At 37.3% G+C, this 16,351-nt stretch overlaps 3 protein-coding genes across 8 annotated transcripts; 1 reads left to right on the forward strand and 2 right to left on the reverse strand.

Moving 5' to 3' along the window:
• Positions 1 to 83: 83 nt before the first annotated feature.
• Positions 84 to 2,658, reverse strand: LOC137742046 (uncharacterized protein At4g14342). Its single transcript, XM_068481784.2, has 4 exons — positions 2,519 to 2,658; positions 1,643 to 1,728; positions 1,418 to 1,541; positions 84 to 425 (listed from the first exon to the last, which is right to left on the reverse strand). The coding sequence occupies exons 1-4, from the start codon at positions 2,522 to 2,524 to the stop codon at positions 378 to 380; spliced, it is 264 nt and encodes an 87-aa protein (XP_068337885.1). The 5' UTR covers positions 2,525 to 2,658; the 3' UTR covers positions 84 to 377.
• Positions 2,659 to 4,544: 1,886 nt separating this feature from the next.
• On the forward strand, positions 4,545 to 5,995 carry LOC137742075 (protein translation factor SUI1 homolog). The gene is made up of 2 exons (XM_068481820.2): positions 4,545 to 4,680; positions 5,443 to 5,995. The coding sequence occupies exon 2, from the start codon at positions 5,487 to 5,489 to the stop codon at positions 5,823 to 5,825; it is 339 nt and encodes a 112-aa protein (XP_068337921.2). The 5' UTR covers positions 4,545 to 4,680; positions 5,443 to 5,486; the 3' UTR covers positions 5,826 to 5,995.
• A 476-nt stretch (positions 5,996 to 6,471) lies between these two features.
• Positions 6,472 to 10,716, reverse strand: LOC137742074 (calcium-dependent protein kinase 2-like). 6 transcript variants are annotated; one of them, XM_088679713.1, is made up of 8 exons: positions 9,768 to 10,716; positions 8,434 to 8,526; positions 8,170 to 8,322; positions 7,963 to 8,078; positions 7,681 to 7,848; positions 7,469 to 7,596; positions 7,144 to 7,243; positions 6,472 to 7,072 (listed from the first exon to the last, which is right to left on the reverse strand). In XM_088679713.1, exons 1-8 carry the CDS (start codon positions 9,877 to 9,879, stop codon positions 6,998 to 7,000), a joined length of 945 nt encoding a protein of 314 aa, XP_088535839.1. In that variant the 5' UTR covers positions 9,880 to 10,716; the 3' UTR covers positions 6,472 to 6,997. The 6 variants fall into 6 exon arrangements, with proteins under 6 accessions (XP_088535839.1, XP_088535840.1, XP_088535845.1 ...); XM_088679714.1 differs by having other exon boundaries at positions 6,535 to 7,072; positions 8,434 to 8,572; positions 9,768 to 10,627; XM_088679719.1 differs by having other exon boundaries at positions 6,535 to 7,072; positions 8,434 to 8,612; positions 9,768 to 10,440.
• Positions 10,717 to 16,351: the final 5,635 nt, after the last annotated feature.

The following is a 16,351-nucleotide window of genomic DNA, read 5'->3' on the forward strand; positions in this document are numbered from 1 at the left end:
ATAAACAGCTTTAGTGAATTAGATGCATGAATTATGGCAATGATAAAAAGTTTGATGTCATAATGCAGCTTAACGTGAATGAATACGGATAAGGGCCACAAGAAGGCATTAGATTCATGAATTGAAAAGAACGATCAAGTACACGTAATCAAAGTCACATATGATCACTTTTTTCAGCAAATGGGATAGATAGGAGAGCAACATATATGGAACAAGTTTACTGTCACGTGGCGTTCCAATCCAATAATACTATGCCATGAGTAAAAACCTTACACATGTTAGTGTTTTATTGGGAATGAGGCGCCGTGATGGGTGTACATCATAAAGAGGTAAGTTCTTAGGACAATATAGAGGTAAGTTCTTATGACAATATGGTATCAATCGTCTTCTCTTTCCGGGGGAGGACCGCATGGCAAAAGCATTTTCTGCACAACAATGAAAACAAATCAATTCAATAAATCATAGAGACAAGTATCACAGCTCGAGTTTTTACTAACGCATTATCAAATATCTCTACCGCATGAATTTTAAGATCACCGGGTGCAAAAGAAAACCATCATAAATTACCCATCACCAGGCCCAAATAACAAAGAAAAGAAACCGACACACATTGACATCAGATCATATGGATACGAAAAAAAGATTAGGAAGGGCTTTACAACACTGCAGACTAGTTGCGGGATCAACTGGACCAAGTGCTAACAAGAAACCAAGATTATATCAGAATTCAGAAGTAAAGATATATAATACTATACGGTCGATTATGACATGGTGTCCATGGGATAGTAGCCTATTGTACTTAAGTCTACTATGCTGGTCAACAGGATTTGACAGGGGCAGTGGAATACTCAGCCCAGGTAGTTTGGATAACACTTTGTTCAGTTGAGTTTAATTAAAGAAATTGCAACAAGATATACTGCAGACTGATTTCTCCCAGGATCTTGGATACCCAGCCTTTACATCATCGGGAAGTCACTGATGGAAATGTCACATTTCAAGAAAACAATGTATAGCCTGGTAGACTTAAGAGTGAACATATTCTGGATAACTAAACAAAACCTTACCCCAACTACTTAAGAAACAGAGCAGTACAAAAAGCACGCAGCGAACTTCCTCTCCATGTTTTACCAAACTAAACCATCTGGAACTTCTAAGAAATTCATCACCCAACTTCTCCTTTCTTGTCTCAGTTACATACTAAATTCAAAATTATCTTCCTTCTAGTTAGGCACCAATGAAACAAGGATCGAAAAAATCTCAAGCCATGCAAACTTACTAACTGAACACGCAACTAATGAACAACAAAGAAGTAACAATCCAATAAAACATAACCAGACTAACAGTAGCTAAAGATAAGTATAGAGAAACACCCAATTCATATCCTCAAAGTCATAAAAGTGCAAAAGTAAGAGAGAACCTGCATAAAGTTGTAGCGTTCTCTTCCAATGGACTCATTCTCCGCAAGAGCAAAGTAAGCAAGAAGTGGATAATGGCCAACATAGGATGCGTAGCTATCGCGTTGGATATTCACGGCCCATTCACTACACATTCCAAACGAAAGAGAAGTTCAAAATTAACACATAACCCAATCATAAATACAAAAGATTATTGCATTTTGCAAAAGAAGCAAGACTATACTCACTATCTATTCATATCAGCATGTCCGGTCCCAACATATTTAGCTTGAAGATGTTCAAGCTGGGAATTGATGTTGAACCTATCACTGGCCTGAGCTCAATATAAGAAACACAAACAATTAGCAAGCTCATTACTACTTTCAAGTATTAGAGCATCTCCAAGAGACTCTTTACAACAACATTAGCTAACCATAGCGAAAAACCAGCAAAACCTTACTTCAAGAGACTCTTTAAATGGCTTTCTGTTCTAACATAGTGAATAGTCACTCCATAAGAGGAGTAAAGAGAATTTTAGCTAAACATTAAAAAACTCTTCAAACTCTCAAACTTTTCAACTCTCTCTTGAAAACTAACAAAATATTAGGGCTTGTTCGGTAATCCGTCTTGGATCCAATTTTTTTGTTTCAAAAAAATGAATAAGTAGCTAAATTAATTAATATTTAATACCATACCAAACAACTACTTAAGGGTTTTTTTTTCTTTCTAGTACAAGCATATTCTACACTAATATACACTAAGGGGAGGGGAGCGTTCAAACCCAGGACGCATTGGGCTAAAAGAGGAATCTTTAACCACATAGCAACCCACCACTTGCAACATCATTAGAGGTGTTTAGTTAAACTGGATAGCTCAAAAATAGTTCTTTGCCACTGTTAAGCAGCTAATTTAACAAAAAAAAAAAAATTGAATAGCCTACTGGAGATGCTCTTAATACTGAAAATTAGTGTTCTATGGTGATGATATTAGGGTTTTCTGCCGATTTTCTTCCTCTTCTTTCTCCGGGAACAAAGAGAAAATTAGGGTTTTAAGCAATTACTTACGCAAGAACTGGAGGAGAATATTGCAATTGAGATGAGAAATTAGGGTTGATGTGTAGTTACCTGCATATTGGCAAACGAGAAGAAGTAACCAGCTGAATTGAATAACGGTCACCGAGAGTTCGAGTCAGAGAGAGATGTGAGCTTTATGAAGACGACTCTGCAGCTGCAATTGCAAACCCGCAAATGAAACGTTGGGAAATATGCTTTGTTATTTGACTTTTACCGCGAAGGTGGAGGTAAAACCTAGCGCAATATAATTGTTACCCTAGTTTGTTACTGGGATTCTGAAAAAAAATCGCCATAAAAAAAAACTACGAGCCTTTTTATGTTTGTTAAACATTTAATTTAAATTTTTTTTCACAGTTTTGAGTGAAAAAAAAATAAAAAACATAAAGCTGCAAAGCTCAGTTTTGAAAAATCAGTTTTTTTTTTCACATCTGTTTTACATAAAAGTTTATCAAACATTATAATACTGTTTTTTTTTTCTCAAACTCTGGGTTTCTTGGTTAAGCAACATTTACCTTTTTATGATATGTATGCATACCTTTATATAGAGTCAGGCATGGCATGAAGATAATTCATTAGGGCATGTGTGACGCTCCCTAAATGCTTGGTTTTTTTTTTTTATTTATTTGGCAATAAAATGATTGGTTTTAACCCTACATTATCTCGTTTATTTAGCCAACAGCGATTGACTATGAGAGACGTGATGCAGGGCACCCGTAAGAGTCCAATTTAGGGACGATTCTTAACAGCATCAATAATCATGGCCTATGTTTTAGCCATGATTATAGGGATCATTATCTCTTGAAGATTTCCTTATCAGACCCATCTGGGCTGATCTCATTAGCTTCTAGGCTAATGGAGTCCTCCTTAGGCCTTACTTGGCCCGCGAAGTCTTCCAACTTTGTTGAGTGGGGTGGCCTAGCGTACTGCTTTACATATTTCATCACGTGACGCATGGTGCATATAATGGCACACCGCTGTTGAGCGTGATTTACATAGATACATCTCTTCTTGTATTTAATGCTCAACCCGTGCAAAGGTTAAGTGTTAATGAAACCCTTAGGGTAATTCCATCAACCAGGTTTGCTTTGGTACACGTGACATCCCCACTAGAGCAAGTGAATTTTGGTTACCACAACTATCAATAGATGTTCCCCAAATTACGTATTATCATGGTAAATCTTTCTAGATATGTATATTGTACATGAAAACTCATATTTCGTGCAAGTTTTCACATACTAGAATGAAAATTTCTACAAAAATTTATAGCTCAACTAGAGAGTTTATACTACTTGATTCCCTATCTTCAAATAACCCCATTTCATAATAGAGTTTGTATATTTGTATATTTTGTGGTGCAGAAAGATCCTCCTAATTTGATTCATGCTATTTGGATGGTACTAAATTTCTCTTGAGTTTTAAAGAACAACATTCCAAGATTATTCACATGAATCCAATTAGGAAAAATATGCCCGACTTAAGGAGTCTTTACTTGTTATCCAACTTGTAGGGTACCACCACCAATAGTAACATTGATGCATTGGCAAGCATGACATAAACTCATACGTATCTTAATATGCCAAGTGGATTCTTTCCTTTCTTCATATCCACTCAAATGTTCTCGATTATTTGATTCTGGATTCTTTGTTGTGGTCCCACAGTCTCTTCACCTTTCTTTCTTCCTACGGAATTTCTTTCGTTGAACTTATATAGAATATTCACGTGATATTTTCATCTTTAAATGATAATATACTATTAGACTCAACATTAACAGTGATCTCAAACGACAATTTATTATCGAATAAATCTAAATAATAATATATTATTAGACCGAAACACAATGATAACAATATATTCATTACATATAAATTTGCTTTCCTGGCACTTGCATGAATTTGCCAGTCTGGGGTGCGTTCATTGTACGCGTACCCTAGAAATATTAACTATTAAAAAAATAGATATTATCCATTAATCCCGCACGCCAGCTTGATCTCACCGCTCACACTACCAGACACTCGATCTCGTCCGTCCAGTTGTCAGGTTATATTTTCTTGGACCCACCTCAGGTTAGCCACGGTTTGTTGAATTGGTGGTTATATAAACACCGGTAGTCTCTCCGAGTTTCTTCATCCTTGTCTCCTCCGAAGCTAATAAGGTTTCCAAGTTAAAAAAAAAGAAGAAAAAAACCCTACCCTTCCCAGCTTTCTATTATTCTGGTACGATCCATCATCCCAATTAATTATTTTCTTTCTTTTCTTTATATTTATAGTTAAATTAATGGGTTTTTTCTTATCATATATCATGCTATATGTATTCTGCCTTTGTGTATATTGATGCTTCTGTGTCATATGGGTTTTGTTACTTTTTGGTTTTTGGTAGAGAAAGTATTCGGACATCGATCATTGATTTGCAACAAATGCTATTAAGTTCATGCATGAACAAATTGAACTATGTTCTTCATGTCCTTGTGTATATTGATGCTTCTGTGGATCAGAAGAGAATTCACCTTTAGAGACAAAAGGGAGAAACTAAGTGTGTAAATATTATTTTCCATCATGTTTTTATGCCCAGTAGTTTGGTTTTTGGTGGATTTAAACAAAGCCCATGTATTGTTTCGTTGTGAGTTGATATGGGCGCCTCAAAAAAATCATGACACTTTTATTTCTAGGAGGGTTTATCGTATGACTATTTTGAAGTGCTAATATGAAAATGAATTCTTTTTTCTTCTACGAAGTTAATTGGAAGAAGGGTGTGTGTACACCTCCTTTGGCCATGAATTTTCGATTTGGGAAGTTGCGCCGCGTTTCATAAATTTAAGAAATAAAGAAAATCCATCTTATAATTTATGGCAAATATGTATCTATTCATGTTTTTATAAATTGAATTTCATGTGTTCATGGTACCAATTAGTTGGATGATTGTTGGTATTGAAGCAACATTTGTGGAGGACTAACAATGCTTTTTGTTGTTGTGTGCAGCTGAATTTGTTGCAGAATTCTCAAGCCAAAGCAAAAGTACATATATGGTTGAATTAGACGTTCAGATCCCAACCGCTTTTGACCCCTTCTCCGAAGCTAAAGACGCGGATGCCCCCGGAGCCAAGGACTATGTGCATATCAGGGTGCAGCAGAGAAATGGAAAGAAGTGCCTAACGACAGTTCAAGGGCTGAAGAAAGACTTCAGCTACGACAAGATCCTCAAGGACCTCAAAAAAGAGTTCTGCTGCAACGGCAATGTCGTTCAGGACAAGGAGCTAGGCAAGATAATTCAGCTCCAAGGCGATCAACGCAAGAACGTGCTGCAGTTTCTCGTTCAGGCCGAGATTGTTAAGAAGGATCGGATCAAGATTCATGGTTTCTGAGGGCTTGGAGTCGTGTTCGAGTTTGTTAGTGTTGTATTCAGTTTGCTACTAGCTCCTCCTGGAACCTCCTGGCTTGTTAGGCTCAGTAATGAGCTGGGGTTGTAAAAACAGAATTGTCTATATCCTGTGGAATTTATAGACATTTGATGCATGATGTTGGTCTTTGTTAATTTGCTTCCTTGTTTGTTGGTTGATGATGATTTCAGTTCAATTTTATGGGATTTCATTGTTAATCCACCCTAATCGTTTTTCATTTGCTATCAATTTGGTGGAGGATTCCACAAAGGGTGAGACTAGCTCATTACGTGACGAGAGAGAGACCAGGTAGTGCAAATTATCTCAACAAATGGATTGCGTTTTTTCAACAATAAAATTTAGCATTTCTTAATCTTGTCCCTTGTTTTTGTTTAATTTATTTCATTTGATAGCCATTAAATGAAGCAGGGTGCGTGAAAAGCTGAAAATGATTGCGTAAAACCACCTTCCTTCCTACAAATCTAGGGAAGCCTTCGTATAGGAAAGCGATTCATGTGTCCTCATTTTCACTATTTTCACAACCTCCTCAATTCTAGCACTTAACTTTCCATCAATTTGTTTAATCCAGAAGAACCAGTAACAGAACGAGTGTGCAGAGGTGAAAAAGACGAATAAAAATCATTTCTCTTCATTTATGAATTGAAAAAAAATAAGCCAAGCCAAACACGAGATCTAAATTAATTAGCTTGCTCTTCATTGATTTCCTAAAACATATTGACATACCAAAACGTAGACAAGACTAAGGATAAATACAAGGCACAATAGAGACGCAGACTTTTTATGCATAAACAGTTCCAAACTAAAAGCTTCAATAACTCCACCAGTTAGTATTATGGTCCAGTAGTATTTTTCTTCACTTGTAGTGAGAGGTATTTTATTAAGTTCAATTCTCGCCAAAGGTGAATTTGAACGACGTAATTGCTAGCCTATTGTGAGGCTAAGCCGACCCTTTCTTCCTTAGTATAGAAAATATTTGTTCAACCCAAAAAAAAAAAAAAGCTTCAATAACTCCGGAACGCAGTTGGCAGCAAGCATGAAATACCACTGGTGCGTCTCACGGTCCACCTCAATTTACACATACAGTGTAGAACTGGAACTTATGGCTTGCAGTAGTCAGAGAAATGTTAACGGAAACTCTAGAACAGCTTGGCCTGCGGTTGCATTCCACTTCTCATCATTGTGGAGAACTCCTCATGGTTGATCCTACCATCCTGTAATCCCAACAGAGTTAAGTACTCATCAAAATGGAAAAAACAACAATTTTGTGAGGATGCCGACTTACATTATCTGTATCAACTTCGGATATTATTTCCCTAATTGTAGCTTTGTCGCCCATTCCATACTCTTTCATTGCTGATTCTAGCTCGTCTCTTGTGATAAAACTGTAATGGACCAAAAAACATTACCCGGTTAATCATTAATGCTTACTCATAAGCCTAATCTTATCAAATTTCATGGTTAAGAATATTAGAACTGGATCCAGAGCGAATAGGAGCTGAGGTCAATTATCACAGAATTGTAGTTAACTACGGCATATTTCTAGTTCTTTGGAAATGAACGTCCACGAAATGCGCACGCATTTCTTAGAGATTGGAAGAAATGCTTACCCGCTATTATCTTTGTCAAAATATTGGAAGGCTTTGTAAAGATGTTCGCCCCTCTCTAGCCTGTGTTTATGCGTTGTAGCAGTGATGAATTTAATGTAGTCAATCGATCCACTCCCATCCACATCAGCCTGAAATGCAAATGCAGAATATGAGTTGGGCGGGATGCAAAATGGTATGCGGAAAAGGTAATCGAAAATTTGATAATAACTTACAGCTTCCATTAGCTGCTTGACTTCAGCCTCTGTGAGCTTACAGCCAAGTCGAGCCAATCCTGACTTGAGTTCATCATAAGTGATGGTTCCACTGTTGTCGGTGTCCATGTTTGTAAACATTGCCTTCAGCCCATGGATTTCTTCTTCAGAAAGATTTTCCGCAATAACCTATAACCATGTTCATAAATTATACACGCGAAGGACAATAAGATCCAGTATATAATACATCACACGTTCAAAATGCAAAGAAGTCTATGTGAGCAAGCCTCTGGACAAACATACCTTCAATGCAAGGTTTTTAAGTTTGTTCATTTCTCTGAACTGTTTCATCCTAGAAAGCACTGCAATGTCTATGGGTTTGTCTGAAGCTTCTCCGCCATCTCTGATCCATTGATGCTCTAAGTTGGAGACCCAACAAAAGTTTTAGTTACTAGAGAAATCTACTAGACATAAGCCAAGTAAAGTATTAAATAAAAGAGGGATTTGTACCTAGAACCTGAGTCGAAGTGATACGTTTTTTAGGGTCCTGTGTTAGCAACCTCCGGACTAGGTCCTTGGCACTGGTTGATATAGATGGCCATGGTGCACTTGAAAAGTCAATCTCTCCCTCCAATATGGCATCAAACATCCCCTTCTCCGTTTCTGAATCAGTATTGAAAATTATTAACCGTTTAGACCAACACGAAAAATACAGAACCTATAACTAGTACACAATATCATGTTAAGCAAAACAAGTATATAACTGTGATTTACCTGCCCAAAATGGAGGCACTCCACTTAGTAAAATATACAATATAACTCCTGCGCTCCATATGTCTATTTCCTTCCCATATCTGCATCGCATTACTTCAGGAGCAACATAGTAAGCACTCCCAACTATATCACGATACACCTTTCCTGACAAGACTTTACCACGAAAGATATATGAATAGCTATGCAACAAGCGGAAGCATATCAAACACAATATAGAAAAATATTCACCAAAATGGCGAATAGCTGTCAAGTTTAGTACATATGTCTGCAGTAAATTACAAAGAAAATACAGATCTACTCATCTCAAGTTTTAAAAAACGAGATGTGACGCTAAAATCTAAAGCAAACAATCTAGTGATGTCAAGATTTCACAATATTATTTCCACGATGTTATCTCAAGGATAACTATGAAACCCATGAAACTAGACAACATATTAGGAAGGTTCACAAGACCACAAATTTTTGGCCTGTTCCAGAAAACCCCAGTTCAACAGAAGTGTTAAAATACATGTTTCCAATTACGGTGTTAAAAGAAAGCACAATATGGCTATGGCAATTTACCGGTCTGGACTCCCATCTCACACGGATATGTGAAAATAGGCTGCAAGCATTATGTGCCTCTTTTTTACTGTTGAATGATCAAGCAGCAGAAAACATCTGCAGACACATCAATAATTGAAGACCATCTCTCCCCTCCCCTGAGTAGTTAAAGATGTTAACTCGTTACTAATACAACTGCATCAAACATTTACAGTATGGCTCTTTCCTTTTCCTTCCATCTCGGTTCCATGAAAAGAATGGAGGCCATTATGGGAATATGGCCGCGAAACATGTTTGGTGTGGTGTGTATCATCGTCTATCAAACATGGCAAAGCAAATGAAATTACCAAAGCAGTGAATTCTAAACTGATGGAATTCAATTCAAGTCTTCATTGCCCAACATAATTAAGGCTCAGTTTGTCTACGGTAATAAATTCAACATCTAGAATCAAGTTTTGATAAAGTGCTTATGAACCGTCTGAAAATTGCCAGCTAACATGCCCTGGTTACCATTTCTTATTTTCTAAAACAAAATGGCCTAGTCTTGAGTCTTCTGTCAACCTACAAATATATTATGAAACCCAGCTAGCTTCTGCATTGACTTCGGGCATCCGAATTTAGTACCATTATCACTAGAAACATCATGTAACATGCTACTGAATTCCAGATGAAAACAAATTCCGCGATTGAAGCAGATGCGCATAATTCACCTAATACCTTATAACTATCATATCAATTGTGAAGGATACTGCATTTTCAAGCAAGTAACTATGAAATGATGAATCTAAATTTACCTTCTTCAATGAAGACCGACAACCCGAAATCTGTAGCCTTGAGAAGGGCATTCTCATCCTTGCTAGACAGCAAGAAATTCTCCGGCTTCAGGTCCCGATGCATCACCCCCATAAAATGACAGATGTGGACAACATTAACAATCGCCCGGCATATCGAAGAAGCTGCCCTCTCACTGTAATTTCCCTTGGCAATGATCCTATCAAACAGCTCCCCAGCTCGATACAAACATGGACAGACTGCTTGTCCTCGTAACAACCTTTGAACTCCACATTGTTGGGTTGCCCGCTCAAATGCTGCATAATCTGAATCTCCCTCTTGATGTCCTCCTTGTCGTTCTTGGTGGCAAGCTTCCGCTTCAAAATCGACTTGCCGGTCGAAATCTCGGTGCAGAGATACGTCACGCCGAATTGGCCTCTGCCCAATTCTTTTCCAATCGTGTACTGCAGCCTGACATCCTCAACCAGTTTTCCGAGGATTGTGTTGTCTGACGGCCTTTGAGCTGCTGGTTTGGGGTTTTAGCCGGGAATGTCGGTGGGGTTCTTGGTGGCCTGCCAGGCCGCCTTTTTCGGGTTGTCATTGATGAACAGCAGCAGCTTCATGGCTATGGAGTTTCGGGTGGCGGGCCCCACCTCCTCCTCCTGATCCGTAGCCATTTTGCTGTCGCTCTGAATCTTTGCTTTGGCTTAGACACTTGCCCATTTGTTGTTTTTACTTAAATAATAGCTCTTCTGCTGGAACTGCAGAGGAGAGAGAGACTTTTGGATGACAAATTATTTTAGGGATGAGGGGAAAGGTAAGAGAAACAGAACCCAGATGAGGTATGTGATAAAGAAAACTTTGGAAAGGGTTAGGGGAAAGTAGGATGGAAATGCAAGGTTGAAGTAGATGAAGTTGGTCAAACAGTTCCACGAAGTGAGATCGTTGAATGTTTCCGTTCTTCAAAGTTCTGACAAGTTCTTAGGCGTTAGTGGACGACATATTGGGGTTTAGTGCCAAGGCAGTTGGGCGGGGTTTAGGTGGACGCCCAGACGGACTAGGCGGATTTAATTAAATTTATTATATTTTGTGTAAATAAGTGTTTGTTTATCCTTAAAATATATATGATTTCATCACAAACTACAAAATGGAACGACTTATATATTATGAGCTATTGGAACATAATGAAAACATGAGGAACAAATATATAATGTGTGTTCTTTTAAGTATTCAACAAGTTTCTTACAATTTATTGAAAAAATAAAATGCAAAATGAAAGTTATCTATTTTCTGTATAACTGAGTCGCAACCTAGGCAGGAGTCTAGACGGATTTGGGCGGGGCTAGGCAGGTGCCTAGGCGGGTGCCTCAATAGGTCTAGACGCCTTTTCTTAATTTTCAAACGCCTTGGTATTAATCGGGGCGGTGGCCAACCGCTTAGTGCCTAGGCGGTGCTAGGCAGGGAATTTTAGAACAGTGGTTCTAACAAGTGACGGAGACAAATTTCTTTCGCTATAGGAACTTACTCGTGTTACGTGATATGTTAATTCAATATTACAATATTATGTGTAGGTTTTTTTCATGTCATTTTATTATTCTACCGCAATGTTAGAGTAGTGAACATATGTCATGTTGTATGTAAGTTGCTCATTTTCAATGAAATTGCTTTATAATCAATCAAATTATATGAGATGAGTTCACCGTCGTGGAGCCAAAAAAAACCAAAAAATTCAGAAGACGACACGTGCACTTTTCCTCAAGAAGTGAAATTGTTGAATGTTTTTGTTCTTCAAAGTTCTAATCAGTGACAAAGACAGATTTCTTTAGCTATAGCCACTCACGCGTAATATGTACAATGTTATGTGATATGTCAGTTCAAATGAAGCACGTAAAGTGTCACGCACAAATTTCACGAAATGTGGGATATGAGGCACGTGGACACATGAGTATGAGTAATGCTACACTTAAGTCATCTCTAATGAATTAGGACATAGAGTTATAGGCTGTGTTATAGCCCAAAATGAGAAGGAAAAAAAAACATCTTCAATGGAGGTCTGGCCCAAAAGAAAAAAGGGACCCACTGGCCAAACTCAAGCCCTTTGGCCATCAAGCTAGGCAAGTCCAGCCAACCAGCCCATTTGAGGAGCCCAACCTACAACTTGGATTTTGATTTTTTTTTTTTTTAAGGACGAAATTTAAAAAAAAAAAAAAAAAAATTCTAAATTCTAATTTTTTTTTTTTCCTTCTATAAGTTCCTACATCATTTTCACTATTTCATAGTATCTTATCTCATTTTATTTCAATTCTTCACATTCTATTCACTCAAAATCCTATCTGAAAAATTATTTAGATTGTATAAAAATAAAAAATGCAGAGACTTATTCATTTAGCGATAAGTGACACTCAAAACATGTGTGAATAACCTTATTTTAATATGGTAGTTTAATTTAATTTAATAACCAATAAAGTTAAAGAACAAACTTAAAAATAATAAATTATTGAGAGGGCTAAAAATAGCTCATTCAGTTGGAGATGATATATAAATATGGCATGACACTATTCATTTGAATATAATTTTTTGCAGGGTTATGACTTTGGACAGGGCTAAACATAGCCCCTTCGGTTAGAGATGGCCTTACAACATATTTGTACTATCATTGTACAATCTCTCTAATAGATGTAGAGCCCACAACACATGTGGATCTCATCTCTATTATAGAGATGTTACAAATAATAGTACAAATATGTGGTAAAGGTAGCACTTTTGCATGGGTATTTGTCGTGGTTCTTGTAGGAAGTTGGAAACAGGGCATGTGTTACATCAATAAGTGACCATATGGGGACTTTACCAACTCTGCTAAAGAAAAAGGCTCTCTCGTACCTAAATATGTGCATCTTTCACGGTTACGAAAATTTTAGGAAAAAAGTAGCCTATTTTAGAGTTCAGGCATATCATAAGTCTTTTTAGGATTTACAGATAAAGTCTTAGCCTTTTTTTTTTTTTTTGTTTTTTCAGATCGTCCACCAAGAATGGTTGTTGGCAGCAGAACTCAAATTTAAACCTTAGTCTAGCGAAGATAACGATTCTTATCAACTCAACCAATTGTCAACAAGTGCATCTTTGACTCTTCATAAATAGAAAATGGAAATGCGAAGTTTACAACTACGCGTTTTTGGTTTTGATTGTCTTTTGTTCTTGTGCTTGTGCTTCCATGCACATGCTTTGAAGCCCAAATAGAAAAGACCTTATCTTGGAAGCATAACAAAATACAATAATGATAATAATAAATTATTATTATTATTATTATTATTATAAATGAGAATTGCTAGGATTAGTCGAACAAGCATAGTGGGTTGATCTTGATTGTCTCTATTTGATTCACAATAGGACACTAAGATTAGCCACATGGACAACTATCTTAGTATTTTTCAAGTGCATGTATACGATGAATGAACAGTGATAGGAATAGTTGCGTATATGATCTAGTTGTTCATGCTTTTATAAGTGATGACCAGCCAACCCATGAAGCAAAGACGGTTAGAATCAATGAACAAAGTAGAGAAGGCTAAGGTCAGTTCCCTCATGTGTGCACTACTGATAATAGCATGCATTTTCACGTGGCAATAGATTATGTCTGGAAAAAGGTATTTTCATGTGGCAATTAGTGCTTTACTGATAATACTTGAGCGTATTATTGAGCTTTGATGATAGCTTTTTATTTATTTATTTATTTTGGACAAGAGCTAAACTTTGTTAAACTTAAAATAGATTACAAAGCCAACTAACGGCCCAAGACAAACAGTGGGAGGCCCAATTCCACAACAATAGAGGCTTGAAACTGAAAACACATGACAATAAGAAATAAAACCTAAAATCCATCACAGAAACACAGCCCACCGCTACCGAACTCTTGCTAGCAATCACTGTAATGACATCCATGTATGAACCAGAATGAAGGAGGATCTGCGAAGAGTCAAGCATAGCTAAATTAACCCAAAAAAGAGAGAAAATCCACAGCAAAAATCAGATCTCAGAGTTGTGCAATCTACCTAGCCATCTAGATCCGTAACACCAACCACCATACCTGTAAGAAACGAACCAAGTTGACATAACACGAGGGGGGGATGACTAAGGGGGATGTGTAAAACACCATTACTACGAAGGAAGCTGCATAACATTTCGCCTAAAATTTCCAGCATGTTGGTAAAGCAGGGGGTAGTGGGATAGAGATCTACATCCAATATCGAGTCCAAAACTTGGTGAATGGGGGATCGGAAATAGAGGTGTAGGCAAGTGAAAAAAGGAAGAAAGAAGTGGGGGAAAGTGGCTATAGAAATGGAATTAGAAAAAGAAGCAGGGGCAACAAGGAGGAGGAGGAGAAAAGAGGGGAGGTAACAAAATGGGAAAACCATAGATAAAACCAGTAAGACACGCCGGAAAAACGGCGAGGACCACCAAGACTCTTACCTCAAAAATCGACAACCATAAGCTGCAGAGAGCAGGACACAGACAAAAGCGTAAAGAGGATAAAGAAAAAAGATGAGGTAAGGGGTTGCCTGCCAACCCCAACCAATGGAAGGAGTTGTTGTATGCATATGTTTGAGGAAGATGTGTGTATCCTTTGCTTGTGAGGAATATCATTTGCAGTCAACAATGTTCATCCAAGAGAAGGCAAAGTAAGGACGATGTACCAAAAGAACCAAAGTACAAAATAGATCTTCGAGTGTAGTAAGTGCATGTCTTGTTGAGCGTTGTAAAGGTTCTTTTTACCTTAGTGGATTCGCGATTGCGTGGATGTGTGCTCAAGGCCTTTTTCCTTCATGTGTTGAAGAAAATATCCTTGTGTTCTTTGTTCTTTATATCAATATATTTCTTATTATTCTTCAATTTTACACTGTAAGACTGAAACTGCAATTCAATCATACTGCCTGCACATAGGCTAGATTCAACTAAGTTGCAATTTAACTAGAAGAAGAGGATATGGAAGGTTTTTTTCAAACAAAAATCAATTGGAGAAAATGGGAAAATTGGCTGAGCCAGCATTGGAGTTGGAGATGGAATTGGGTGGTGAAGGAAGGAGAATTGATTATTTTGTGGCGAAGAAGTAGAGACAGGGGTAGAGACAGGGGTGTTGAATTTTTGGGTTTGCTGAGTTTGAATTTTGGGATAATTGCCGAATTCAAGCACTTCAGTTATCATGTTATAACTGGAAGTGATAATTGGCCAATGAACTGAAAAATAATTTCTGAAAGAGGTTGTACGTTATTCGAGCGTTTTGATTAACTTGACAATAAACTACAAAGATTCACCGACTACAAAGGTTTTGCGGTTACGTACATATGTCGAATTAGGTTAATCAATTACCTGCATGTTTAATTTTATTTTAACAATCAAACCATTTGTGTATTATTTGAGTCCATGACAGACCCAACTCGTTATAGAGAAGATGATATCAATTGCCTTGCACGTTTATCACCAGCTTCCCTTTCTACTTCATGAATGCAAGACTTAATTAAATTATATTGTGACCTCTCTGAATAAAATTTGTTTGCCCCTCCAGCATGAGGTGCATCAATTGGCCTACCTATGTGAGATTCGCTCTTCCCTCCAGCTCCCTGGTTTGCATTTGCTATTAGAGGAGACTTATGTGAATTAGCAGAATCTTTAGTTCCCGTTTCATTATGGACAGGACTTAGTTTTAGATGAGGGGTTAAGAAAATTATTTTCATGCAACTCATCTATCTCACCTTGGTAATGGTTATTGTCCTTGCATGGAGAACGAGTCCTCTCTAAATCATGAGCAAATTTTTTTTCAACTACATTGTCATGACAAGATTCAGTTTCCACAAGGTAAGAATCTTTCAGGTTTAGTGAAGGGGAACTGCGTTGCTCATGTTGGTTCCGATCCTAATTGAAGTCATCCCTTCTTTCAAAGTTTTATGGGAGTCTTAATGAAAAGGGATTTCCACTATTCATTCTTAATCAAAATGACATTTTGTGTATGTAAAGTCCATAATGGATCAAGCTTTTTTTTTATTTACTCTTATGCCATTATTTCATTATTGTAGCAGGGTCCACAATGATGTTGACATTTCTGTCAGGAAATACATTATTTTACATGTTGCTATTCAACTTATGCTAATTTGCTATCAGCTCATCATGCTTCCATCATGTTGTCAATGTTATGCAACTCTTCTTCTGTCAAATTGTTCCAGTACTGTTCATCGCCTTCTACTAGCTCTGCATCTCTTTCTCTATTTTCTTTTACCTTGTAATACATATATGTTGTGTTCTCCTTTGAAATTGTGAGACTTCCAGTAGGGTTGATGATTGATTCTTGTCTTACTGTAAATATACATTTCTTATTCTTCTACTACTAGTAACATATCATACCTAAAATCTTCAAACTAATCTAAGACTAGCATTTGGATCCCTTGAAATCTTAGAATATTTTTGTATGAAGGAGTCCACATGTGTGGGGAGATAGAGGATAGTCTAAAAGACTCTTTCTTAATCATGGCTATATGCCTAGCTTTCTCCTTATGCATTTGTGCATATTAAACTGGAGGACTATTGATAAAACTTATGCAAATTTCTTTCCACTGTT

Source organism: Pyrus communis, chromosome 11 (assembly GCF_041283825.1).
Source record: "Pyrus communis isolate YQ-2024b chromosome 11, ASM4128382v1, whole genome shotgun sequence".
In the NCBI taxonomy this organism is placed as follows: domain Eukaryota; kingdom Viridiplantae; phylum Streptophyta; class Magnoliopsida; order Rosales; family Rosaceae; genus Pyrus; species Pyrus communis.